The sequence below is a fragment of the Blastomyces dermatitidis genome, assembly GCF_000003525.1.
Source record: "Blastomyces dermatitidis ER-3 genomic scaffold supercont1.2, whole genome shotgun sequence".
Taxonomy (NCBI): Eukaryota; Fungi; Ascomycota; class Eurotiomycetes; order Onygenales; family Ajellomycetaceae; genus Blastomyces; species Blastomyces dermatitidis.
The window spans coordinates 5,994,702-6,018,451 of record NW_025544775.1 but is presented as its reverse complement, the minus strand read 5'-3'; the positions used below and the strand labels follow the sequence as shown (position 1 = coordinate 6,018,451).

The window sequence follows — 23,750 nt, the reverse complement described above, 5'->3', positions numbered from 1 at the left end:
ATGCAAATCTCAGCAATGGAAGCGGCTTGACCCTCTTTTTTCTCCAGTTTATGACAGCGAAATTCAAGGGATATTGCGGGTACGGGATCAACCCAAGGCTGGGTGGGAAAATATGTGGCAACACCCCCGCGGCCACGCTGGAGAATACCGTCTGGGGGAAATATGTTGAATTGAGGTAAGTCTACAAATGGCTCTCAAGGAAGAAAAGAGGCAGTGTGTTGAGACCGCAAAGGGAAACCAAACAGCGAGCGAGATGCCGTTAATAAAAACCCCTTCCCGCCTGACCCAGCAAGCCGGGGCTGGCCAGAAGCCTCGGGCTTATGGGGGGCGTATTGTATCGTATCGTTACGCATTATCCGAGCTCGCGCTTCTCATAAATAAATAGTTCAACGAGACTGCTAAACTGCTAAACTACCCATAAACCATAAATAATAAGCCAGCCCCATCAGCTGGCGCCCAACACGGAGGCGAGACACAGGAAAGGAAGTCGGTCATGGTCCGGTCCGGATCCTAAAGCAGGCTTTTGGCCCTGTTTCTTCTGTTACATCCTGCCCATCTCTCTCTTTGTCATTTGCCCGTCCCCCCCGCCCCGAATCAACATGCAACCAACCGCTAGCCTAGCATAAATTACTGGCAAACCCGGGTTCCACCAATTGCTGGATCTCTAAAACCGACCCGGAAAAGAGATCAGTCTTACACATGGTTTGAGAACGAAATAGATTTGTCTCCTCAAACCCTACATATGTCACCGCGATGCGCCAGCGCCTTCATCTGCAGCATTATCACCGACAGACAATATCTCCGGGTGAATAGTGGAACGGATCAGCAAACTACCGGATATGACTTCGAAGCTGGCAAGTTGCCAAATTCGTTTACGACTGATTGGGGGCTTCGCTGCTTGAAGTTGGAAGCTCTGGAGTTAGCTAGCGACATCCAATCAGATGCGCGTCGCTCGGCCACAAACTTCGCCAAGGGAAAGCCCAGAGTTTTTCCTTCGAGACGTAACTAGTTAAGTTAACGCAACGTCATCGGAACGAGTGATAGCGGTCGTTAGTAGGGCCGGATGTGGCATCAAGTTACCGCGTATTGTCGACAAATGAAAAGGGAGCTCCATTCCGTCAAAGGAACCTTGGACGCTCCTACATGGAAGTCTCCGGAAGTCAATTAAGAACCAGTCTATGGAAACCCGACGAGACAAAATATAATTGAAGTCATCGGGAACTCTGAAGCTTGGGCGTGCGAACCCTAATACAGGGGGTGGTAGTTGCCCATCCATCCTCAACTCGCGATTTCCGGGGGGTCCTCTCGATTGCGCTCTACATAGTACGTGCGGGCATTGTACATGTACATGTACATGTACATACGAGGGAGTATTTATCTGGGCAGTCCTCTATCCACGCGCAATGGAGCTGCAAGTTTTGGGATAATCCTCCGCCATCCTTGAACACATTATTTTGATGATTCACCTTCATGCGGTCTAACCCTTGTACCTCCTCTTTCCACGCGCTTATCACGAATTACCCCTTATTTATACGAACTAGTTTCCGCTCGAGGATTATGTCGACTTTTATTATCCCAAACAGCACCCCGCAGATCCCCGTTGCCCTCACGCCCGATCTTTCGCAGGACCAATTACTTGCATTCCCAGCCTTCAAGATCTGGCTGTCGACATTACAGCACTCCCTTTCCAGACAAGCTAATCCGTCTCATGAATTCCACGCAGCTCCCTATACCTTGCGCCACATACAGATACAGGCGGTGGACTTCTTCGGCGGCAATCGTTTGGGGTTCGTGAAGCTCAAGGCTGATGTTTCTAATGATCATGGCGAGAAGTTGCCAGGAAGTGTGTTTTTGAGAGGTGGGAGTGTTGGGATATTGGTGAGTGCTTGACAACATTGACACTCCGCTTGAAGTTTTCATTATCACAATGGGTTTATGCACGGCATACGGCCATGCAATCTTGCACATGTGACAAATTAAACCTATTGCGATTTAAAGATTTCGATTGCTCTGCACTGCACTGCTACACTACTAGCATCCTTCTCTCTTAAAACTAACCGCCAAAATCTGCCCATCAATCCAGCTAATCCTCCAACCAAACGATGTCCCTGAAAACTCCGAAACCGACAAACACGCCATCCTAACCATCCAGCCCCGTATTCCGGCCGGTTCCCTCGCCTTTCCCGAAATACCCGCGGGGATGCTTGATGATGATACCGGCACTTTCGCCGGCGGGGCAGCTAAAGAAATAAAAGAAGAAACCGGCTTAGTTATACTGCAGGACGAACTTATAGCCATAACTGCACTTGCGAATAGCTTACCGAGAAGGGACCAGAAACAAGAAACGAGAGGGGGAGGTGAAGGTTCAGGAAGAAAAGATACCAATGGCAACGGAGAAGAAAAGTTGCAGACAGGTGTATACCCTTCACCGGGAGGATGCGATGAATTCATACCACTCTTTCTATGCCAGAAACGCATGGCTAGGAAGGAAATTGAGGAGCTTCACGGGAAATTGACGGGGCTGAGGAAAGAGGGGGAGAAAATTACGTTGAAGGTTGTCAAGTTGGAGGCGGTGTGGAGGGAGGCATGGCGGGATGGGAAGACGTTGGCGGCTTGGGCGTTATATCGGGGATTAAAGGAGGAGGGGGTTCTGTGAGCAGTGGGTCGGCGGGTTGTTCTTCCGACGAGGAGGATGTGTACATAGGCTGGTACGGCACCCCTTACACGATTTTCGCAGGCATCATCCATGGAAGGATAGAGGAGGCTTACTTTTGATGCGACCTTTGACGGATATCGTTATATCCATACGGAACGAGGTATATGCAATCTAACATGTCATATCTAGCTGATTTTTGTGGAGTATTTCTCACTCAGGAATAACGCAGCAGCCTAATGAAAATAATAGTACTGAGGGAAATTCCCCGGTAACGAGACTTTGGACAATACATGGAATACCCATTGTCTATCTATCGTCTATATTGATTCTTTGTACTATACCCCGACCCATCTGGCTATCATCCTTCTGAAACTGCGATCCACGCATGCAGTGAAAACGCAATGCCCAACATCATACCTGTCAGTATATACATACCCTCCAAAACTCAAAATTGGAAAACTCCGACATTGGAACAAGCCATTTCAACGCACAAAAAAAGAAGGTAAAATATGAACAAATTTCCCACTTTCTTTAGATCCCCAACCCCAATCCCAACTTCTTCCCAACCTCAATACCCTCCGCCAGCGTCCCCACCCTGGCATCAATCGCATACCCCTCGCCTTCCAGGCGTTTCAGCTCCTCATACAGTGTAGCCAGCGGAATGCTGAAGCACTCGATGAACTCGTTGTCTTCGAGCTGGGGTGTTGGGTTTTGGTTTTCCGGGAGAGTCATGTCGACACGGACGTGGACCATGTTTAGGTTTGTGTTGCAGAAGCCGGGGTCTAAAAATTGGCGGAGGCCAGGGTATATTAGACGGGAAGATGGGCCAGATTTAAGGGGTGCCAGGGGGGAGGGCGAGGTGGGATGTTGCTACATTTTTGAACCGGGGCTGTACATATATGTCTATATAGGGAAACGAGTTTACCTACCGTTATACATAACCGGGCTTGTCTCCTCTGCAACGCCCACATACCCAGTTTCCTCTCTAAGTTCCCTTACTGCGCATTGTTCGGGCGTCTCGCCCTCATCGATAAGGCCGGCAGGCACTTCAATGACCACCTTATCAACCGGAGGCCTATACTGTTTCTGCAGCAGTAGCTCTGGGCCGGAGGGTTTGGACAGGACGGTGAAAATGCCAACGCCGTCGATTGGACAGTTTTCGGGCCTGGTCTGAGAATTCAATGTGGAAAGGTTGTTAACACTATGTTGAATATATCCGCTCCATGATGCTTCTCTAGAGGCAACCCAACCCCTCTTATGCTCTCGATTGAGAAGCACATGAACAGAAGAAGAGAAGATTTTCAATTCTTTTTCCAATTGAATTGAAAACCAAGACATCAAGGGGAAAATAAAATAAATAATAGCAACGGTACCAAAGATGCATCAAACACAATATATTCCTCTTACCTGTCTCTCGGCAGACTCCCATGTCCGCGTCACGCCCTCGGGATCCGTGTATGTTGACTTGATAAGCCTGATCCACCTTGCCTCTGATGGATTCTGCAGGGAGAAGGCATGTTAGTGTATGTACCAAAAACACTTTGAATTATGCAATCGTTTAATCATGCATCCGACAAGGTGGGTATAAATATTGCCCGAACGGGAGAGGAACATCGGTGAAAATTTCGGGAAAAAAAAAAAAAAAAGAGAGAGAGAGAGAAATAGAAAGAAAAAAAACTTTGTTGGTATTATTGGGGTCCTATTGGGGTAGCAAGGGCTTTAAATGTATACAAAGAGAGAAACAAAAAAGATATAAACTTGTAAGTGATGTATAGTTGTTATATCTACAATTTCACATGGTGCCGCAGGCAAGCTTTGTCACATACCAGCGACTCCCTCGACAGAAGGCTTTCTTTGGATAACCTGACAGGGATAGATTCGGGTGGCATTGTCAGTTACTGCTGTTGGCAAGCGGCCACGCCTTGGTTTTTAATTTCCGGAGTACGTTAGTAAACTGGTCGCCCCTGTTGGAACAGGAGCTGGAGTCCAAAGAATTGGAGGTTGGTCGATGTTGCGCCAAAACGCCCAGGCGCCAGGTACTTCCCGCGCTAGGGAGCCCAACGGTGCCGGGAGGCCAATCAGAGCCGCCCAATGCTGGCTGGCCCCCGATTGTTAGCCGCCCTCCTTCCAGTAATTAGTACGGAGTACAGATTCTTCAATGGCTTTTTTTATTCTCGCCGCCATCCTGATGCAACCATCGTTCTCTTGCGCTTGTACTCCATACACAACTAATTACTTCGGAGTATTATACTAATATTGAATGGCCAGCTGCGTCGCGTCTCCTGGCTTCACGAAAGTTTATGCTGGAGGAAACAGCAGAAGTGGTGTTGTGCTGTTCACCCACGTTTCTCGATATGAGAAACAGCGCAGAAAGATCCCCGGCGCAATGTAGCCGACAAACAATGTAACTACCGCCTTACGTGGGATCACTTGAAATTCAGCCACCGTTACTCTTCCACGCCGTCTCATTGGCCAACGCCCCCCGCTGATGATTGAGTAACTCACCTGGGCAATATTCGCACACCCGCATGGAGGGATTGGCTGCTTGGACGAACGTGAATGGCGGAGAGGCTCAGGGTTGCCCATGCGGCTCTGATTTGAGAAAACCTAAATTTGGCTAAATAAATAATTCCCAGCCTCCCAGGACCTCTCAGCCTTGTGTCGAATATATTAGTCAACCACCCGTTGGTTGCGAAACAGCTCTCCACAAGGCGCCGTCAACTGAAAGAAACCTTCACCCGATTGTGCGCCAGGCTTGCTGTGACTGTTCCCCCCCCAAAAAGTCATCTTTAATCTGGTGTTTATGTCATTTCTTGAAGCTCCATCCTCTTTCAAATCCCGAAATCTACGGCGTGTCGCAACATAGCCTCCACAGACAAGCCTAGGGCTTCTCTCGCAAACTCATCATGACCCCTCACCTTGGATTGCGCATCTCAGAAACAACGACCAGTATCTTTCGCTCAACTCGCCACATTTGTGGTGTGAGCGCTCTGGTTGATGGCGGCCCAGCATTCAAAGAAAACGGGCGCCGGATCCAACCCTTGGGGCGAAATGCATCTCGATGGGAAGCGATCCCCTGAAGAGCATTTTGAACAAAAGATGGAGGCTCACGAGCTAACCCAACTGCGGATTTCACATCCCTGGCAGTTTGATGGTGATGTTGATTTGTGGGAGGCTACCTTTGGCCAGGAAGAAACCCATCGCAGCGAAGAGTTGGAGAATTTCGTGCCCACGCCCATTCCCACCCCCCCGGGGTCACCCACAACGTCATCCACACCCACACCCACACCCATGCCCATGCCAGCGCCCGCGACTGCAGCGACTGATGATGACACTCTGCTACTCTCGAACCGGTTGGCGTCTCCAAAAAAATTCTCGAAACGACCGGCTAGCCCTATTGTGTCTCGTTATGGGAACGACACATCTCTCTGGACCCCTTTTTGGCTTAGAAAACCGACGCTGTTTGGTTTCATCATTCTGTTCGCCGTGCTTTGGATTGCGCTTCTCGTCCTGTGGCTCTTCGTGGTGCGTGATAATGGGCTGGAAATTGTCCCAACTTCTAACCGCTATGTTTGGAGATTTTCCCCTGTTGCGGTTATGATTATTGTGGTTGGTCTTTGGCGCCAAGTGGACTGTCACTGCAAGGCGGCATACCCCTGGCATGAGATGCGTAAGGGCCTGGCAAGCGCAGGGAAAAGTATGGTCCTCGATTATGTGTCAGATTTTCAAGTGAACTCATTCTTGAAAGCGATAAAATCAGGTCATCATTCCATTGCCGCTTCTGCCCTTGGATTTGTCCTGCTAAAGGTGGCTCTGGTTTTTTCTACCGGGCTTTTCGTATCGGCACCGACTACTCTGATAGACCCATCTTATCCGCTCTCTATGACGACAAACCTCGACGGAGAAGATTGGGCCGCAAAGGCACTTGCGAGTGAGCAAGAATTCTTACGCTCTGCCACGGCAAATTCAATTTATGCTTTTTTTGGTGTATCAGAAGGTGGAGTGCCTGATCCCACTGGGTCAAAGGATGGCCTTGTTTTTCAGACATTTGATTTGCACAAAAATCATCCAGCAACGAGGCGTGTGACAAGCATGTCTACTGATGTCGACGTCCTAGTTCCCCTCCCAAGCTGTGAGCTGAGTGAAACCATAGTTCAGCCGACGGCTGCACTCAATGAGTTTTCGAACGTGACTACTGGCGGCATCATTCACCTGGGTATAGAGTCGGCCACTTGCCACCTCGGGTTCAACAATTATACAAAAGTCTATGTGCGTATGAAGAATCCAAGAACAGAACTATGCGAGCCACGTGAACTGGTTGCCGAGATGCAACAGGTCAATTGCACCAAGACAGGCGGACAGCGTCCACCATCTGTGCCGTTTGATAACGAAAATGGTGATTTTCGTTGGCTATTCACCATTTCGGACATCCATTACTCTCAAACTTTTGCACCGAGCTCTACTCCGGCTCTGAATGTCACAAATTGGTCTAGGGATGTGAAGCGGGTAACTACTATTTTGTGCAAACCACAATATACTATCGTGAGAGGGAACATGACTTATAGGAATTATGATTCAGGGGCACCTCCTCACATTGAACTTCAAAGCCCCGAGGAACGTCTGAGTATAACAAATTTAGAGAGAGTAACAAGTTCTGCGCTGAACGGGGCAATTTTACAATCTCTAAGAGCAGGGGCTCATGTTTTCCGTCCTGTCAATCCCGCGCCTGAGACAGCGTCTTCAAATGAAGGTGTTAATACACTATTTCAGTTAATGATCAAAACCTCGAAGGGGGAACTGACGTTGGAGAAATTTCTTGACGGCGAAACCATGAACAAAGCATTCCAAAGAGTTTACACTGGGATTGCCACCCAATTTGCACAACAAAATCTAGTCATCCCAACATCTAAGGACAGTACAGGAAGAGTTGTCTATATTGAGGACCGCCTGCACTTTGGGATTATTTCACTGTGGATAATGGTGGCAAGTTTCGCCAGTTTGTCGGTCTTGACAGCCATTATACTGTTCACGGGGCCAGCTGCAATTACCCCGCGAGACCCGGGCTCTATTGCAGCACAAGCCACGATTCTTATCGGAAGCAATGATCTTCAACCACTTCTCCAGGATGCAGGTCACCTTTCAGATCGTGGGATCAGAGACAAGCTTCGAAATTATACATTCAGAACGTCAACTTACCGATCGTTCAGGATCACCGCTCGTTACCGCTTGCGTGAAAGCATCACTTCTGTTGACGAACACGCTGTCGAAAGGAGCGGATTTTGGAAGCCGCTGGCGGCGAGGAAGCCTATGTTCGTCCTCACGTATGGGATGCCGATGCTCGCCATTGCGGCGCTTGAGATCATGCAACAGTCATCAAATCGTAATCAAGGATTGATGACCGTGCGTACGGAAGCATGGAAATACCTTCCACAGTACCTTTGTGCTCTTTTGGCTGTCGGCATTGCAACTTTATATAATAACCTGGACTTTACTATTGCTATGTTCACACCGTTTGAAGCTCTTCGCAAAGGCAACGTGACAGCTAGGCGGAGCATCCTAACACATTTGCTTGGGAAAATTCCCCCGGTTGCTCTTTGGGAAGCAGTTCGAGGACACCATCTCGGTGCTATTTCCTCAATCAATGCGGCTTTTGTCGCAAGCTTCTTAGTTATGATTGTTTCCGGCTTGTGGAATATAGACACATCAGTCATCCAGTCGCAGCGTGCGGTTGCGTCCAGAGCGGACACTTGGGATATGACAATGCAAAACTACAGCTCCAATGCTTGGAATGCCGGTTTAGTCTTTCGGCTCCTTCAGTATCACAACCTGACCACCCCGCCGTGGACGTGGAATGAACTTGTATTGCCAAAAATACACGTTTACCCACCGAATACTCGCTCTGAGATCCTGGATCGGGACAAAGACGCGTCCCAGAATCCGATTACTTATATATTCACTCTTCCATCACTAAGGCCGTCGCTGAATTGCGAACTTCTCACCGCAGACGATATCTCCCTGAAAAGTTATCATGGAAACGGTTCGGACCCAAAGAGCAACCGAATAATTACCACCACAAGCGTGCGCCCAAAGCTGCCGCCTAGATGTCTTGCTAGTCTCCCTGAAAATGTAACTTCAATCGAGTTTAATCTTACAAATCCGGAAGTCAACGACCCTTCAGCAGACGGAGGCTACATTGGTTCTCTATTCGACCTGTATCTCCTACCGCAAGACCCTGCTCATCATGTACATCTATGGGAACGGCCAGATAATCCCTCTGGTTGCCCATCCATCGGCATCGTATTTGGCTATATGCGCGCCAACCACACGTCACCAGCCAATCTAACGGTTGCCATCTGCAACCAGGAAATCCAAGAAATCCCCACCGAGGTTACCTTCGCTCGAGATCCAAGTTCAGGGTTTATTGACGCGGCACATCCGCCCAAATATAATGACACGGGACCACTAAAGTTACTGACTAACGGCACGGATGGGTTTTCTTCATTTTCCTTCCGCGTGCAGGAGCTTCTGGATACTCGCAGTAGAAGTACGTTGAAGGGCGGGAAGCCCTCCACCCCAGAGACATACGACAGCATCTTCAATGATATCATATACGGATCACATGGTCGCGTCTCTCCTGAGTCATTAATGGGCGCGGCAAACGCGAATAAGCTCTTCGACCTCGTTAATAACTACTACAGAAACTACATGGCGCAGGTGATCAACCTTACCTTGCGCAAACCCATCAGCAGAAGTAGTACCCTTGAAACAAAACCACGGCGGCAATCTATTGACGACGACGACGATGACGATGACGATGTAGATGATGGTTCCGCTCTCACCCCTCCACAAAACTTTACAGGCACGCTCCACAGCACAACACCACGTCTAAAACTCAATCCGGGCCCCAAACTCGCTCTCCAGCTCATGCTGGCCATAATGATCGTCCTAGGATCTCTAGCCGTGCTCAGGATGCGGCTCCGCGAAACCCTCCCTCATAACCCGTGTTCTATCGCTGGGACGATGAGTCTGTTGGCTGGCAGTGAGCTGTGTGAGAGTGGTGGTGGCGGTGGCGGTGGCGGTGGCGGTGGTAGATTATTGCCGGCTGGGGCTGAGAGGATGGGGGATACTCAGTTGGGGAGTATGCTTGAGAGGCAGGGGCTGTTGTTTGGGTTGGGGTGGTGGAAGTGGAAGTGGACGGATGAAAGGGGGGAGCATGTTAGTGAGAGGTTTGGGATTGATGTTGGGAGGGCGGGATGAATTGAACAAACATGTACCCTTTCTTTCTAATATTTCGGCTCTATTTTCTTTTTCTTTTTTTCTTTCGTTCTTTCTGGCCTTCACCGCTTACATAGCGCCCCTGGGTGATATAAATTTGGAGTCAATCTGAGGGAGTATGGGGTAATATTTTCTTTAAAAGCTGCCTTAGGTACCTAGTATAGGTTTGAGCACTCAAGAGCATGATACCCCTGACCGATGTCAATATCTAAAAATTGATATAATTATATGTAACAGGCCGATGCCCTATTAATAGACCTACCAAATCTCGAAAATCCCCCCGTTCTAGCTGCTAAGCTTCCGCATTCATTTCCATATTCCTTTCATTCTTGAGGAGAAAATTTCTTCCTCGTTCCATCCTTGCTCTTGCCCGGGTTAACTATGAATAATAAACTCTGTGAAGGAAAATATTGCTACGCCATGTGCATCCGTGTAAAGCATATTATGTATGTCAACAAGTGGCTCTAACCTAACCGACGTTCAATGGCAATGAGTAATTGAAAAGAAATGGTGGAATACAACGAGCGAAATTAAATGTTTAGGAATTCAACATAACAAAAGGAGCCCGAAGAATGACGTAAAGAAAAAAAAAGATTTCTTTTTTTATTATTTTGGTATCACTATCATCATGGCCTATGCATTGTGTCTGTCTACCTATCTATGGTGCCAAGGGCGAGTGGCCCGGGAGTATTCCGTGAAATGTATTTTTTTTTTTGGGTTAGCAGAAGGGGCCCAGATCTTTTCGGGGGATACAAGAATAAAACAGCTAGACGTCGTCTCTCGGGAGCAAATATGTGGTCCGTTTAGCGTGTAGCTGTTGTTCAACAGCCTGAGGAACAGGGCAGATAGGGGGATAATTTCGTAGGAAGGGAATCAAATGCATGATAAAGAAGAAAGAAACTTGAAGAAATAGAACATTAAAAAAGCGCGCAAATTTCGCTCCAGACGACCAATGCTTTCAGGTGTTCCCGTTATTCCCTCGTAAATTCATTGCTGAGACATAAAAACAGAAAAGGATAAAAGTGATGCTATGGCAGAGATGAAATTGGGCGATGCGGAATGAAACAGGGTAGCCAATGGGTGATTTGAGATTTCCTTGCCCTGGTTCACAACGCGTCGATCTCCGCGATGCACTTTTCGAGTTCAGACCAATGTCTCATCACGACCTTTGCACCCAGATCAAGCAGGGTCTTCGCAACTTCCTCCTGCTTCTCCTTTCCGTGGTAGCAGCCTACGTAGGCAATGACGGGGATTTCAGAGCGAATGGCACTCAGCGCACCACTTTTGCTGTCCTCGATGGCAACGCACTCGCCAGGAGTCTTATTGAGGATTTTGAGAGAATGTAGGTAAATCGCAGGGTCAGGCTTGGTGGTTGGGACGGGGAGGGAAGTGGCCGCGCTGAAGACGTGGTCTGGGTTGAAGAAACGTTCCTGGTCGACTTTCTTGATAGAAGCCCTCACGCGTCGGAGAGCAGAGGACGAAACGACAGCCAGATCGTATTTCTTTGAAGCGTGTAGTTTGACTAATTCCTCCGTGGCACCTTCGCAAGGCTGTGCCTTGGCCTCTAGCTTCGCGATGACGCGGTTCTCCTCCTCCTTGACGTAGGCTTCGAGCTCGTCTTGCGAGAGGTTGAAGTTGAATTTGGCCTTCAGGGTCTGCATCATGCCGCGGAAGTTCTGGCCAACAAAGTCGGTGATGAGCTGGGAACCGGTGTAGCGGTCAGGAATGCCATGCTTTTCGAGGATCTCGTTGGCGATGTCTGCGCATGCTTCGAAAGCGAGTTCCTCCGAGAGAACAAGCGTGTTGTCGCAGTCAAACAGAATGGTTGTGATCTAAAGAACGATCCATAGTTAGCATCAATAGACAGCTCATACTGGTCTCCATAAAATTTCGAAACTAAGGGCGACGGTTCTATCATCATGCATTGCATAGTGTGATGGAGAGAGGGGGTTAGGATTGAACACCAATTGGTAGGAAAGGGTTTACCTTAGGCATTGTAGCGGTAGTGGAGGTAGTTTTACTTATAAACGGAGGTCCTCTATTGGAAAAGGAAACTTAGACGTAGGTGGTGAACGTAGTGGTGGTTTGTTTGGTATCTAAGGAGTCGAAGGAGGGGATGGGGAATGGAGGTTGTGGTGGGGGGTGGAGATATTTATACTAGGGAGCAAGCAACACCAAGAAAGAGCAACAAACATCAGGAGAGCAGCCGCAGACAAACAACAGCGAATTGAACAGCAGTGAGGAAGGAAACTAGTAGTAATTATGGAGCAACCAAGCCTATCTATCTCACTCAGGACCGACCGTCATTATTTACTGGGGTCTCTTCTTTCACTCCTCAGGCAAGAATTCACTTTCGAGTTCGTCCACCGTGGCTTGTGGATCTCTTACTTTTGGCCTGGAATTCGTGCCACCACCAACGTCACATTCTGTACCTTCAACAAGGTGCAGGAAACTGAGGAGAGCAGCCAGGTGGACCAAAGCGGAAGCTATTAATGTGATGAGGGGCGAATATTTATTCAAGTATCATTTCTTGGGTACGGGGTAGGACTGCGATGATACTACATACATCTTCCTGAATTCTGTCTGCTACATTTGCTGACTTTGTGTGCTGGGTCACAGCATATCATTACAAGACACGAAAACTCACCTTGGAGCAATTGAGAGCTGTTTCCAGTGTCAACAAAGAAAAAGATAAGGGGAAAATAAAGAGAGAGAAAAAGAACAGCCCCTCCACTAGCTGGTCCATCAAAAAAAATGAACGAGCTATTTTGACCTGGTTCCGGCCCAATCTAACGCCACTACCGGCAACTCCTGGTACAGTACATTACGATTCGTAGCCGCCCCCTCCAGTGAGGACACTTATCATAAGCCATATCCAAGGATGCAGGGAGTCAAATGCTACTAGGCACAACCTACTATCGGTGACTTGTTGGATCCACCTAGCGGCGGGACAGAAGGACCGAGTTTCACGACCCCTCATTTTCTTCTGCTCCTTTTCCCATCTCATACAGCTACTCCTTTTTTATGAGAAAGGGGAAGATGGACATTTCGGCATGGGGGATGGGGGATGGTAAAAAGGAGTCAACAAAAGTCACTTGCAACGGGCGCTGATAACGGTTTGATATGGCCTCATGAGGAAAAGGGGGAAATTTTGTTCATCTCAGGCCGCATTCGGCGATAATTTGGGACTCGGTCTAGGCCCGTCACCTCCTATTTTTCTTCTTTCTCACCTGTTTACTCAAGGCCGACAATACAAGCATAAGACGACACAGCAGGAAGCACGGTACCCCTAAACGGACGGGGGGACAAAGCGCATGCATATGTAAATGTGTATGAATTCCAGAAATGCGACTGCTACCCAACATGGGATTATATTACAATTTTTGAGGACGGCCACTGGGGGTAGAAAAAGTCACATAAATGTCTCGAAGTGGCCACCAACAGCAACTCCTTCGGTTCCAGTTATCCAGCAGCTCCTCCTACTGGAGGCGAATCAGTTCTCAAGTTATCAGCAGGAATATAGTCGTTCTCACTCTTTCTCGAAAAACATGTATCTGTTGCAATTGAACAAGTTGCGGTTGAGTCCGAAAGGCTCCGCAATCTGTGAGGCTTCGCATAATAAATTGCCCCGCCATACGTCATTTACGGACAGGTGCCCAACACTCGGTCGGGGTACATGGGCAGGAGCACTGTCGTCCGCGCTGCTACGTTGTTAAAATCTCCCAAACCCTTGCGCTCGATGATTTTCCAGGTATCATCACCCATTATTTATTTCATCACGGATTGCTCATGTACCATAAAGCAACCACCACGACCAATTGGGAATGAGAGAGGTCCCTGTGGTGGTCAGGTAACTTCCAAGGCACGAACAGGATGTCGGGAGTTCCAAGGTTGTCAGAGGTTATCACGTGACTTAGATCGCTCTCCTATTGAAGAATTAAAAAAGCGACACCCCAATTCGCAGCTACGTTTTGTGATCATTTCCTTCTCCTACCCGATCACTCTATCTGTTTAGCTACTCGAGGACTCCTCAACTATGCTCCAGAGAGACAGCTTTTCCCCTTCGCTACATGACTCCAGGGCAGTTAAATCTCCCTGGCCTGGTTAAATGAGCATAGGCTTACTAGACTTTAGTCAGACAGAAAGATCCTAACCAAGACTTCGAGAGCTACTTTGAGCAGTCATTGTGTGCCCACAGTCTGGACATGCAAGATAAGCTATTCATATCTATCAATTGATTTTTTGACCGCCAACCATTCCTATCAAGATTTCTGCTACCACCTAACTGGAAAGGAATCATACATACATTGGCAGAGAAGTCTGGCTGAGAAAACGAGGAATGTAGCCATGGATCCAGATATGTTTCTGTGTTCGTTTGGTTCCTCGAACTTACCCCCGGGGCCTCAGCTTAGCAGGAGGGAGGTATACGAGCAGACCAGTCTTGCTACGAAGATTTTTTTTGCATATTCGATCTATCGTTCGTGCCGCTCTCCTGGAATCACCGCCAACTGCGCCATATACTGATGAGAAGAGAACATCTACTATCGCTACTTAAGAACGAAATGCCCAGAGCCGCTTTAAATTTGGATAGAGCCATGCGATTTTGGTTACGGAGAGCTGGACGATCATCTAGGAATTCTCTGTTATTAACGCTTCCATGTTCCGTGCGCTTCTCTCTAAAAAGGAAAAAAGCTAAAATACATAGAGGACGCTTCTCCACTCTGGGAGGGCCCCTCGCTCCCGCTAGCTGAACTGCCCTGAGATAAGTTGTATACATTGCCAAAACGAATGATTGCGAGATTTGAGGTTTGTTAGGAAATTGCACATTTATTGTATCATTTTAATATATATCAATTCATTATATACTAACTTCGAAGACGCCGAAATTCGGTGCTGGATCACGGAAATTTATCTTAAATTCATGGAGTCTCTTGTTCCACATTTTCCTGAGAATTCCTTGTCAACAAGATGTCCATCGGGCCCATACCCTTCCCTGTTTAAGTGGAAATTGATTAGCATATAGCCAAAACAGGCTTTCAATAGCGGAAATGGGGAAACATGCGTTCCTTACCAGCGCCAATACTTCCTATCCCGTCTGCTCAACCGAGGCTTCCACAACGGCTTATGCAAAGTCCTCATATCTGCCCTCGAATTACCAAGGGGGGCGGTTGTCCAACCTTCCCGCTCGCTCAAAACATTTTCAGCATTGTTTTCCAATGTCCTAGAAAGCATAGCTCTTTCGATATCACCGTGAGGAACACCAAGAGTGAAGTTCAGGTGCAATGTAGCAATACGATCGGACCATTGGGTTCTGAAATCCGGCAAGTTGGGGATCGAAAGCTGTGACAGCCAATATGGGTCATTGGGGTCTTTCAATTTACCCAAATTTCGCATGATTGACACTCCGAGACAGGCGCCTGCCACGGGTTCTTTTCGGAAATGCACTCGAAATCTGAACCTGGAGTCGCAGAAACGGCACATGAAACCTGTACAATATAAACAATGACACTTCCCCTTAGTGGTTTCCCGACGCATGTGACGAGCCACAAGGTTGGGCCTATACTTTTGTATGACCCATTGGTCGCCTAGGTGAACATGGGGGCAGAGAGGTATATCCAAAGCCTTGAAAGCTTTATTAGCGTCCATTTTGGAGGGAATTATGGCGGCGTGATAGATCGCGACAAGGGTAGTTGTGGTGAGCACTCTGTACTTGCGCCAGCGGACGATGGTCCATGCCTCGTCTTCAAGAAGACAGGTCCGCCCCTGTAACGCAAGAGCAAGATCAAATGCGTCATGCGAGCACTTGGGAAACTGAAAATACCGTCTCTTGTTCTTGGTGATATGTACCATATCATCAAAATTGACACTGGCATAAGGGCAGAATTGCAACAGGCCACCCCGATGTCTGTTGCACTTGCGGTGATGTGGGTTCTTATCCCAATCTATCGGGAAGAACATTGATTTGTCCTGTCTCTTACTGGGACATACCCGGCAAGCAAGTCTTCTGGACCAAGTCCCTCGCTCTAGGAGGCATGCGAGTTCGAGCTTGCCTTGCATTGTGAGTACCCTCGAGCTGGTATAGTTATGATAAAAGAGTCTGCAGACATATCTCAAACATTCCACTTCGAACTCCTTGAGGTGTTTTATAACTAGAGAGACGATCTCAGGCGGCAAGCGGTGGAGGATGGACTTCTTGGAATTTTCCACCTCTCCAGGCGTGATACAGTGTTGGTACATTTTTAGACAGAATTTATCCCCGTCGAAGGACGAGTATTTGCACTGACTGCACGTCGACTGAAGACCATGGGTGGAGTGCTCTTCGTCGTCGGGCTTTGGAGATTCCATACGGAGCCATCGAGAAACTATCTCGCGGAGCGGACGGAGACTGAACTTGCGAGATGATTTTTTCTCCTTCTTGCAGACAGGATGGCTTGGTTTCATAATGGGAGTTGATAACTGCGATGCGAAGCAGGCAATGATGTGAGTTGATTAATCGGCAGCGTTTTATTTCATTCGTTTCGGTTCACCCTGGAGAGTAATATAATATAACAGATCGATGTTTAGGAAGATGAAAATGGAAGGGAAAAGGTGAGAAACGAAAAGCGGATTATGATAAACTTGAGAATACATATGATTTTACTTTTAGGATTTCTACAAAAGTGACCTCAATATCCAGTCTAAGGTTGGGATGTATGGTACGCCCAAAAGCGCTACATATACATACTTCTACAGACAGGAACCAGACATTGGATAAAGGTAGACTGGATTAAGCTGTCATAATATACCCGAACTCACAGGCGTTGTGGTATATATCCTGCAGTTTCATCTAGATTACTCTCCCCCATGTAGCTAGCTCCTGAGCTTATACTTCCCCAAGACCTCTCTCATGGTTAAACTCTGGGAAAATATACCTTGCGCTTAAGTTTGCATGAATTACCTTAACAGACGTTCGGAAGCTTATTATTCTTTCCATAACGGGAAGGATGAGCGAATCAAGATCGGAGATCTTGGAAATCTCGGCCGCGGTTGCCGTTAACAGATACGAAGGCAAGCGCTCTGGAAAGTTAACAGGAAGGTCCGGGAACTTCGTCTGGCAGGTTTTAAGGTAGGCTTCGCTTTCCTTAAGCGTACATATTTTTGTTTGCTAACGGGCGCGTCGGCAGTAGTACATGGACTCATGAAAGGTGAGCCACATGTACATACATGTACTACATGTATGAAGGTTGATAAAGATCCTTTCTTTAAGAGACTGCTAAGGTTGGGCGCTGTGAAGTTTTCCTTCAGATGACACCTGAGGGAGTGGCAAGGATAGGATGACCTTAAATGCCGTGATTTTATGACCGAGTATCAAATACTTGCGATCATTCATGCTACTAACGATCTTGATATAGCTTTGGGTTAGGGTATGGAGGGAGGAGCAGGAGAAGGCTTCTTGGGCAAGGCTGAATACTGATTTTAAAGGGAGAGAGCAAATCTACAGAACATGCACATATGCACACATGCATGCGAGTACAAACACAACTCCAGAGGGATCATTATGTTCATGGCACCTAGAACAGCTGAAACGGAACAGAATGCACTTTCCCAACTTTTTTATCCATGCAGATTCAATTTTCTCGAGCTCTACCTCAACTAGAAGAATCTACTGATCTTGCTCCCAGGAACAGATATCACAAGCCGCCTGTACCCCAACTAGCTCGTGCCGTTGGCACATATCAATAACTTGATGTAAGTCAGAGAGCTCCATCCATCACCTTACTGTCAGTTGTTAGAAGGCTCCACACCAATACACCTAACTGCACCACGTTTTGACTAGATCAATACAGCGGAAAACGACCATAACTCCATTTTGCTCGGGAGCTCTACTTGCAACGCAATAGTAACTACAGCCCAAATAAACTCTCTTGAGGAAATAGAAACTATGGTGAAAAACAATAGAAACCGATCTTCTAATGCCCAAAGAAGGAAAACCTCGGGACGAGACTTCGGGATAGGCGTCGGTTTGCCGGTCCTAGTTAACTAGCCGAGCAAATAACCTTAAATGTCCCGCTAACTTCGGCAATCGGAAAGCATTTGGGAAATTGGCTGATTTCTGCAGTGTCAGGGAGGTGTTGGATATTTTGCAAGAAAAGCGAGAGTAGACAGGGGAAATTCAGTTGCCGTATCACTGTATTATTACTGGAGAAATCAAAGCATTTAAGCAAGAAATTACGTTGTTGGTCGATTTATTATAGGAGAGAAATGATAGCTTTACTTGTGTTTGTATGGGCGGGGTGGCAAGAGTTTGACTCTTATCATGCTGTGATTTCATCGTTCTATTAGTTATCTTTTTAATGAGGGGACATAATGTCCTTTGAACATAATAGGTTATCAATCATCCAATCTCGAAGGAAATTGGGATGGACTTTTCTAGATATATATTATTCGCTTCGCTTTGCGGCAAAAAAGGTTGAATAGAAACACAGCCATTTGATTGGTCGCCTCTGAGTTCACTAACTAACTAACTAGTTAACTAACCAAACAGAAAAACAGAAAAACAGAAAAAAAAAATCAGCGATATCAAATTGCTCAGCCAAACAACATCTATGAATAAGAATCTATATACAAGTCCTTAACATGGCCAACTCAAATTCCTATCCCACTTCCATATCCTCCCTCCATTTTCCATCTTCTATCCACCAAAGCATCTCCCAAGTCCTTTCCTCACTTCGCAAATCTGCACTGTCAATCACCAACAGACTTCGCTCAATCGAGGCAGATGCAGAATTTTCCCAAAACGTTGCGGACTACTATGAACTGCCGCTAGTCGCCAATGAAAGATGTGGTAGCTGGTATATCCCCCCAGACAGGAAGGCCGGAAGTGCATATTTCAAGAGTACCGATGGCCACGAGGGTCAGTGGGATTTCAGTCTGCGCAGGCTAAATTTGCAGTTACTGGATATTTTGAAGAAGAATCGAGGGTAAACTCAGCCCAATAGATGTTCAATCTACCTCTTTCTACATTCTAACCCGAATTTAAATGATTTGATTTCTTAACTTTTGGTTCATTAGATGTGTTATCGTGGATTCTACCAGGAGAGGGAAATGTATGTATAACTACCCTATGAGACGAGTAGACATACACGCTTCAAAATAGCAGAAGTACCGCTTCCCTTCCTGGGCCCATATAGCTAATACGATATTTCCTCTACCTAGCTATGCCTGATGCATTGTCCAAAACAGTTCCCATATGGGCCGCTGTTATGAACAGGGCATTGTTCCCCGACGATAAGGCATTTCACGACGTCCAGTTCCCGCAAAATTTCCTGGGTGCATCCGAAGAGTCGCAGATTGAAAAGAGAATAGATGCCTTTGTTGTTTCACTAAATGTAAATCCCAATGTCGAATCTTATATCTCGCTTTCGATGCGGAAACAATGTCCACTAACATCAATTGAAGTCCCTCAAACTCAACATGCAAGAGCTGAGAACACGCCTCGGTAAGCCAATACGGCTTGCCTGGGCCACGAGAGAATTCTTTTGGCCTGAATACCCTGAGGAAGAAATGGATGATTTCCATCTCGTGGTTCTGTGCTCGGCCTCGAAACGCGTCCATGGTGCGGAGATGTCTGAGGGTGGCTATATCCAGGGAGCTGGAGATGATAGCGAGGCATGGTCCTATGGCCTTACTCCGGAAATCTTTTGGGAAAATAAATCTGCTCTGTTTGCTACTGACGAGGGAGATTTGCCCCGGTTGATCCAGGAATTAACTGAGAAACATCATCGCGAGATGGGCGAAGAAGATGCTGCATTAATCAAGCCCACAAATAATATCTATATCGGAAGGAGTGACCGAAAGTGTGGCTCCGAGGCAACCGGTAGAAGAAAGATTAAGGAAAACCTGTTCGATTTACGGATTAACTGCAATGATCCAGAGGCAGAAGGGGATACAGATACATCATTAACCGGGACTGCAACCGAGGAAGATCGAAGAACGCTGAATCTCGGATGCCCTTCAGGGAAGCTTGGGAGTCGGCACCTAAGAAAGGTTTTTAGCAAGGTTGAGCAGTTTGTTTCTTTACATTTGTCTCGTAATCCTTCACAGTCGTTGCTCGTGACGTGTGATAATGGCAAGGACTTGTCCGCTGGGACAATTCTCATGATAATTTGCTTGTTTCACGATGAAAAAGGTAGGTGCCTACATGGTTTCACTAGTTTGTATTGTAGCTCTAATAGAATTACGTAGGGAACTTTGAAGGAGCCCGACGGGATACTCTGATTAACAAAGAATACATTCGACAGCGTCTCGCCTGGATAATATCGTCAAAGGACGATGTGAATCCCTCACGCTCAACTTTGCAGTCCGTTAATTCGTTCCTCATGGAGATACCTTGATCCAGAAGCCTGCTGTTTAAAGAGTCGCATATCAGCCGCTTTTCCGTAAAAAAGCCCGCATTAGCAGCATACGCGAACTGAAACAATATCACGTTATGTTATCAGAAATGATATAATGAAGTCAAGCTATCATTCTCGACACCCACATAATCGCGCCATTATGCTCCTTACCCAGCATTCAGAGTTATGAGTTATGGAGACTGCAATCATTCCATTCAAGGGCAAGATGGACAATATGACAGACACACTCTTTCATTTCCTCAAAGTTTACGGATTTCACCATACAAGTAGCGGACGAAGAATCCAGGGTTCACAAACTCGTCATCTGCGGTCAATCCGAGTTCTTCTCCCGCATGTTTAACACAGAGTTGAAAGTGCGTTCCCCCCCACAACCAGTTGCTCTTTACTGCCCCTGAGTTTTGGCTGGTGACGGTGTCGGAATCACCAGGAAACTGCAGAAGATGTGATAAAGTAGGAGATGAGCCACGAACGATCGAAGCCATAATCTGTTTCATGCATGGGTTTGATTCTGCTAATATTTATCACGGGCTCATCTCACCGATGCTCTTCTTCGCCAAAGTGTACGCTGCTGCAGAGATTTACGGCATTTCGGCGCTGAAGGATCAAGCGAAGACGAAGTTTGCGGAGGTTTTGCAACGGATATTATCCGATTTATGGCGGACAACCAATCCCCTGAGAAAAAAGTGTGTCCATTCTTTGCCTGTATGATTCGACAGGAAGCGAAATTACCCTTCCAGCAACAACATGCTCTCCTTTTGCGAGGACCATGGTCGCTATTTGACTTTGAAGAAGCTTGCCCGCAATTAAAGCGGGTCAGAGTTTTTCAATATATTTGCTAGCTAAATTGGTAGCAAACTCAGACATGACGAGTTCTTCCATATGATTAAAATCTTTGGTTGTTGCTTTTGATTATTATATTTTTTTCCAATCTACGTACACCATTCATGTACTTTCTCTTGACGAGAAGAGTTTTGATACTGTCATTGACCCTTTGTACAAAAATAAGAATTTGAGTTCATATAATGGAGTAGAGGAAGCGAACCTATCTTACCAAACTTTATCACCATATCATACAATAAACTTTCCCCAATATCATCAAAACCAATCTCTTAGCACATCAATGAACCCCTCCCTCTTCAAAGGTGAAACGCACAAAATAGGCAAAAATTTCAGCCCTGCCACTTCACCTTTCCTTCCCTCAATACCTTCAGCACGCCCAACGGCACAACACCCTTTTCCACAACAGCCAGCCCGCCATATCGCTCTGCCATCTCTTTGCAATACAACTCCGCAACCCACTTCCAGTACATATTCATATGATACCAATCGGAAGAAATGGGAGGTAGCTTCTGGTCTTGCGAATTCCCCAATCGAGACTGCTCGCTCATCAGCTCTGGCGTCCGATTGACAGAAATCTGATCCTGGCAAAGGAGCAGTTCCTGGTACGCCCACACCAGGTGTTTGCTGGTTGCTTCGATGTGTCGGTTGAATTCTTCCAGCGACATAAACTTTTCGGGTGCCTGGTACGATGATGGCGAGGAGGAGCCGTCGCGGCCACCATGACGGCGACGATAGGTGTTTAGAACAAAGTTGCCAGTGTGGTCGGGTCCATGTTTTTCGAAACGTTCCTTCGCGGCAGAATATTCTTTTTCTTGTTCGATGAAGACTTTCTCCAGAATCCTTTCCGGTGTCTTTCTCATATTTTCGCGAATGGCGAGGAAGGGAATCAGTGGGTTACTGAGGTCCAAACCTCCGAGCTCCACGGGGAAATAGAAAACGCCACTGGGGATATTATGAACGTTGAATCGCTGGGCAATCACGAGTCTGAGATAATCTACCGCGTTGCGGACGGGGGCGGAAGAAGAAGAGTATTTGTTGCTGGGTGACGTGAAGAGATCATGCTCGATACGTTGCAGGGTGGATACTGCCATTTCGACGTGCTCGCGCCCAAAACACATGGCAGGCTTTCCAAAATTGTTAACGAAGAAGCGAGCAAAATAGCTGTTCCACGCTTTAATCCAGCTAAAAATGCTTTTGCAGGCGTCCAGCTGGTGTTTGAGCTCCTTGATGTGCTCATCTACCTGCGATTGGTCGATGATGAATCGTCCGGCCTCCTCGTCAAGCTTGAGAAATCCCCAGCGCACATCACCCACAGGAAGGGCATCGTAATCAATACTCGACCTCGAGGAAGAGATGGACATGTCATCAGCATGATCCCCGTCCTCATCTTCGCTTTCAGAGGAGCTCGTTTCCTGACGTAAAGATGGGGGCTTCTTTCCAAATAGTCGGGCCGTCCCTGTTTTCTCCTCATTGAACTCAATTCCCATGACCTTGCTGAATTCAGTCATGGCCGTCCAAGCACAAACACATAATTTCTCCGGGCCCCAGAACCAGAAGTCGTCATGAAGGCGATAAAGGAAGGCGCCGTCTGCGGATTTTGAAACGGAGTAATCCATGCAGAATAGCAGCGACTCTCCAAGGACGTCGCTTAAAGCGTGAGACATTGGAACACCTCGTCTTCTGATGCGGGCCGGAGCGTCAGGCCCGTCTTCCACGAATTTCAGCGGTGCTTCCAGAAATCTCTGAAAGAAATCGAGCCAGACCTGAGGAACATGGAAGAACTTCATCACAGTAAGCAAAGTTGAATGCGGGAGAGACGGCCCAAACCATTTGAAGTCAGACCTTAATACTGTTACTTGCCCATGCAACGTAGTGGCTACGCGGGCTTCTGTAATGAGGAGGTGAAGCAAGGAATGTTTTCGGTCAAGGGGTGAACTAGAAGCAGCAAGGTCGCTCTCTTCGGAATTATACGTAGTCGTCTGCATTTCATTAGACGGGAGCTGGCTCATGAAGTAAGATTCCTCGAAAGTGTCTCTTCTAGTCTTATATAGATTCTCTTGAGGACCGCCCTCTGCTTTGGGATCCTCGTGGAGAAAGTATTGCCGCCTCTCTAGATCGCGCTTGGGAATAGGGGGTGTATTCCGCTTCCAAGCATGTGAATTAAAAAACGTTCCAAATATTCTCTTGAACTCCACCCCCCATTTTACTCCAATGTATTGTAAGAAGAGTGCATCAAGAACTTCTTCATCCATGTACACGCGGTATTTGCCATTCAATTGTCGTCGCATCTCAATTGGGATAGCTTCGCTACCCCATTTCCACGTATCGAGTTGAGCAAGACGCATGTTCAATACGTCTGAAACTTCTTGAGCGACGTCCTCATTTTCGAGAAAGCCTTTGAGAATGCTGACCTTATCAGGGGAGAAGATATCACTAGAAATTACCCCATTCGTAACCCATTTTAGGGTGCTCGGAGTGAAGGCCTTCTGATCTGCAAGCATATCCTTCGAAAAAGTCTTCACTGAATTCCGCAGATCTTTGAGAGCCTGCTGGGATAGTCTGGTTTGCATGAAGAGCTGTTCAAG

At 47.1% G+C, this 23,750-nt stretch overlaps 8 protein-coding genes across 8 annotated transcripts; 4 read left to right on the top strand and 4 right to left on the bottom strand.

Moving 5' to 3' along the window:
- Positions 1 to 742: 742 nt before the first annotated feature.
- BDCG_02147 (uncharacterized protein) lies at positions 743 to 1,009 on the top strand (the record flags this gene model as incomplete). Its single annotated transcript, XM_045417698.1, has 1 exon — positions 743 to 1,009. One exon carries the CDS (start codon positions 743 to 745, stop codon positions 1,007 to 1,009), a length of 267 nt encoding a protein of 88 aa, XP_045274439.1.
- Positions 1,010 to 1,557: 548 nt separating this feature from the next.
- On the top strand, positions 1,558 to 2,656 carry BDCG_02146 (NUDIX family hydrolase; the record flags this gene model as incomplete). Its single annotated transcript, XM_045417697.1, has 2 exons — positions 1,558 to 1,878; positions 2,084 to 2,656. 2 exons carry the CDS (start codon positions 1,558 to 1,560, stop codon positions 2,654 to 2,656), a joined length of 894 nt encoding a protein of 297 aa, XP_045274438.1.
- A 165-nt stretch (positions 2,657 to 2,821) lies between these two features.
- On the bottom strand, positions 2,822 to 4,664 carry BDCG_02145 (ADP-ribose pyrophosphatase). Its single transcript, XM_045417696.1, has 4 exons — positions 4,483 to 4,664; positions 4,064 to 4,156; positions 3,586 to 3,826; positions 2,822 to 3,438 (listed from the first exon to the last, which is right to left on the bottom strand). The coding sequence occupies exons 1-4, from the start codon at positions 4,543 to 4,545 to the stop codon at positions 3,188 to 3,190; spliced, it is 648 nt and encodes a 215-aa protein (XP_045274437.1). The 5' UTR covers positions 4,546 to 4,664; the 3' UTR covers positions 2,822 to 3,187.
- A 35-nt stretch (positions 4,665 to 4,699) lies between these two features.
- BDCG_02144 (uncharacterized protein) lies at positions 4,700 to 9,913 on the top strand (the record flags this gene model as incomplete). The annotated part of the gene is made up of 1 exon (XM_045417695.1): positions 4,700 to 9,913. Exon 1 carries the CDS (start codon positions 5,654 to 5,656, stop codon positions 9,911 to 9,913), a length of 4,260 nt encoding a protein of 1,419 aa, XP_045274436.1. The 5' UTR covers positions 4,700 to 5,653.
- BDCG_02143 (phosphoglycolate phosphatase) lies at positions 8,424 to 13,744 on the bottom strand. The gene is made up of 3 exons (XM_045417694.1): positions 11,918 to 13,744; positions 9,385 to 11,763; positions 8,424 to 9,325 (listed from the first exon to the last, which is right to left on the bottom strand). Exons 1-2 carry the CDS (start codon positions 11,924 to 11,926, stop codon positions 11,038 to 11,040), a joined length of 735 nt encoding a protein of 244 aa, XP_045274435.1. The 5' UTR covers positions 11,927 to 13,744; the 3' UTR covers positions 8,424 to 9,325; positions 9,385 to 11,037.
- A 1,095-nt stretch (positions 13,745 to 14,839) lies between these two features.
- Positions 14,840 to 16,372, bottom strand: BDCG_02141 (uncharacterized protein; the record flags this gene model as incomplete). The annotated part of the gene is made up of 2 exons (XM_045417693.1): positions 14,840 to 14,924; positions 15,003 to 16,372. The coding sequence occupies 2 exons, from the start codon at positions 16,370 to 16,372 to the stop codon at positions 14,840 to 14,842; spliced, it is 1,455 nt and encodes a 484-aa protein (XP_045274434.1).
- A 2,125-nt stretch (positions 16,373 to 18,497) lies between these two features.
- Positions 18,498 to 23,507, top strand: BDCG_02140 (tRNA a64-2'-O-ribosylphosphate transferase). Its single transcript, XM_045417692.1, has 5 exons — positions 18,498 to 18,891; positions 18,983 to 19,017; positions 19,127 to 19,299; positions 19,370 to 20,099; positions 20,156 to 23,507. Exons 1-5 carry the CDS (start codon positions 18,548 to 18,550, stop codon positions 20,302 to 20,304), a joined length of 1,431 nt encoding a protein of 476 aa, XP_045274433.1. The 5' UTR covers positions 18,498 to 18,547; the 3' UTR covers positions 20,305 to 23,507.
- Positions 20,565 to 20,807, bottom strand: BDCG_16506 (uncharacterized protein; the record flags this gene model as incomplete). The annotated part of the gene is made up of 1 exon (XM_045425731.1): positions 20,565 to 20,807. The coding sequence occupies one exon, from the start codon at positions 20,805 to 20,807 to the stop codon at positions 20,565 to 20,567; it is 243 nt and encodes an 80-aa protein (XP_045279925.1).
- Positions 23,508 to 23,750: the final 243 nt, after the last annotated feature.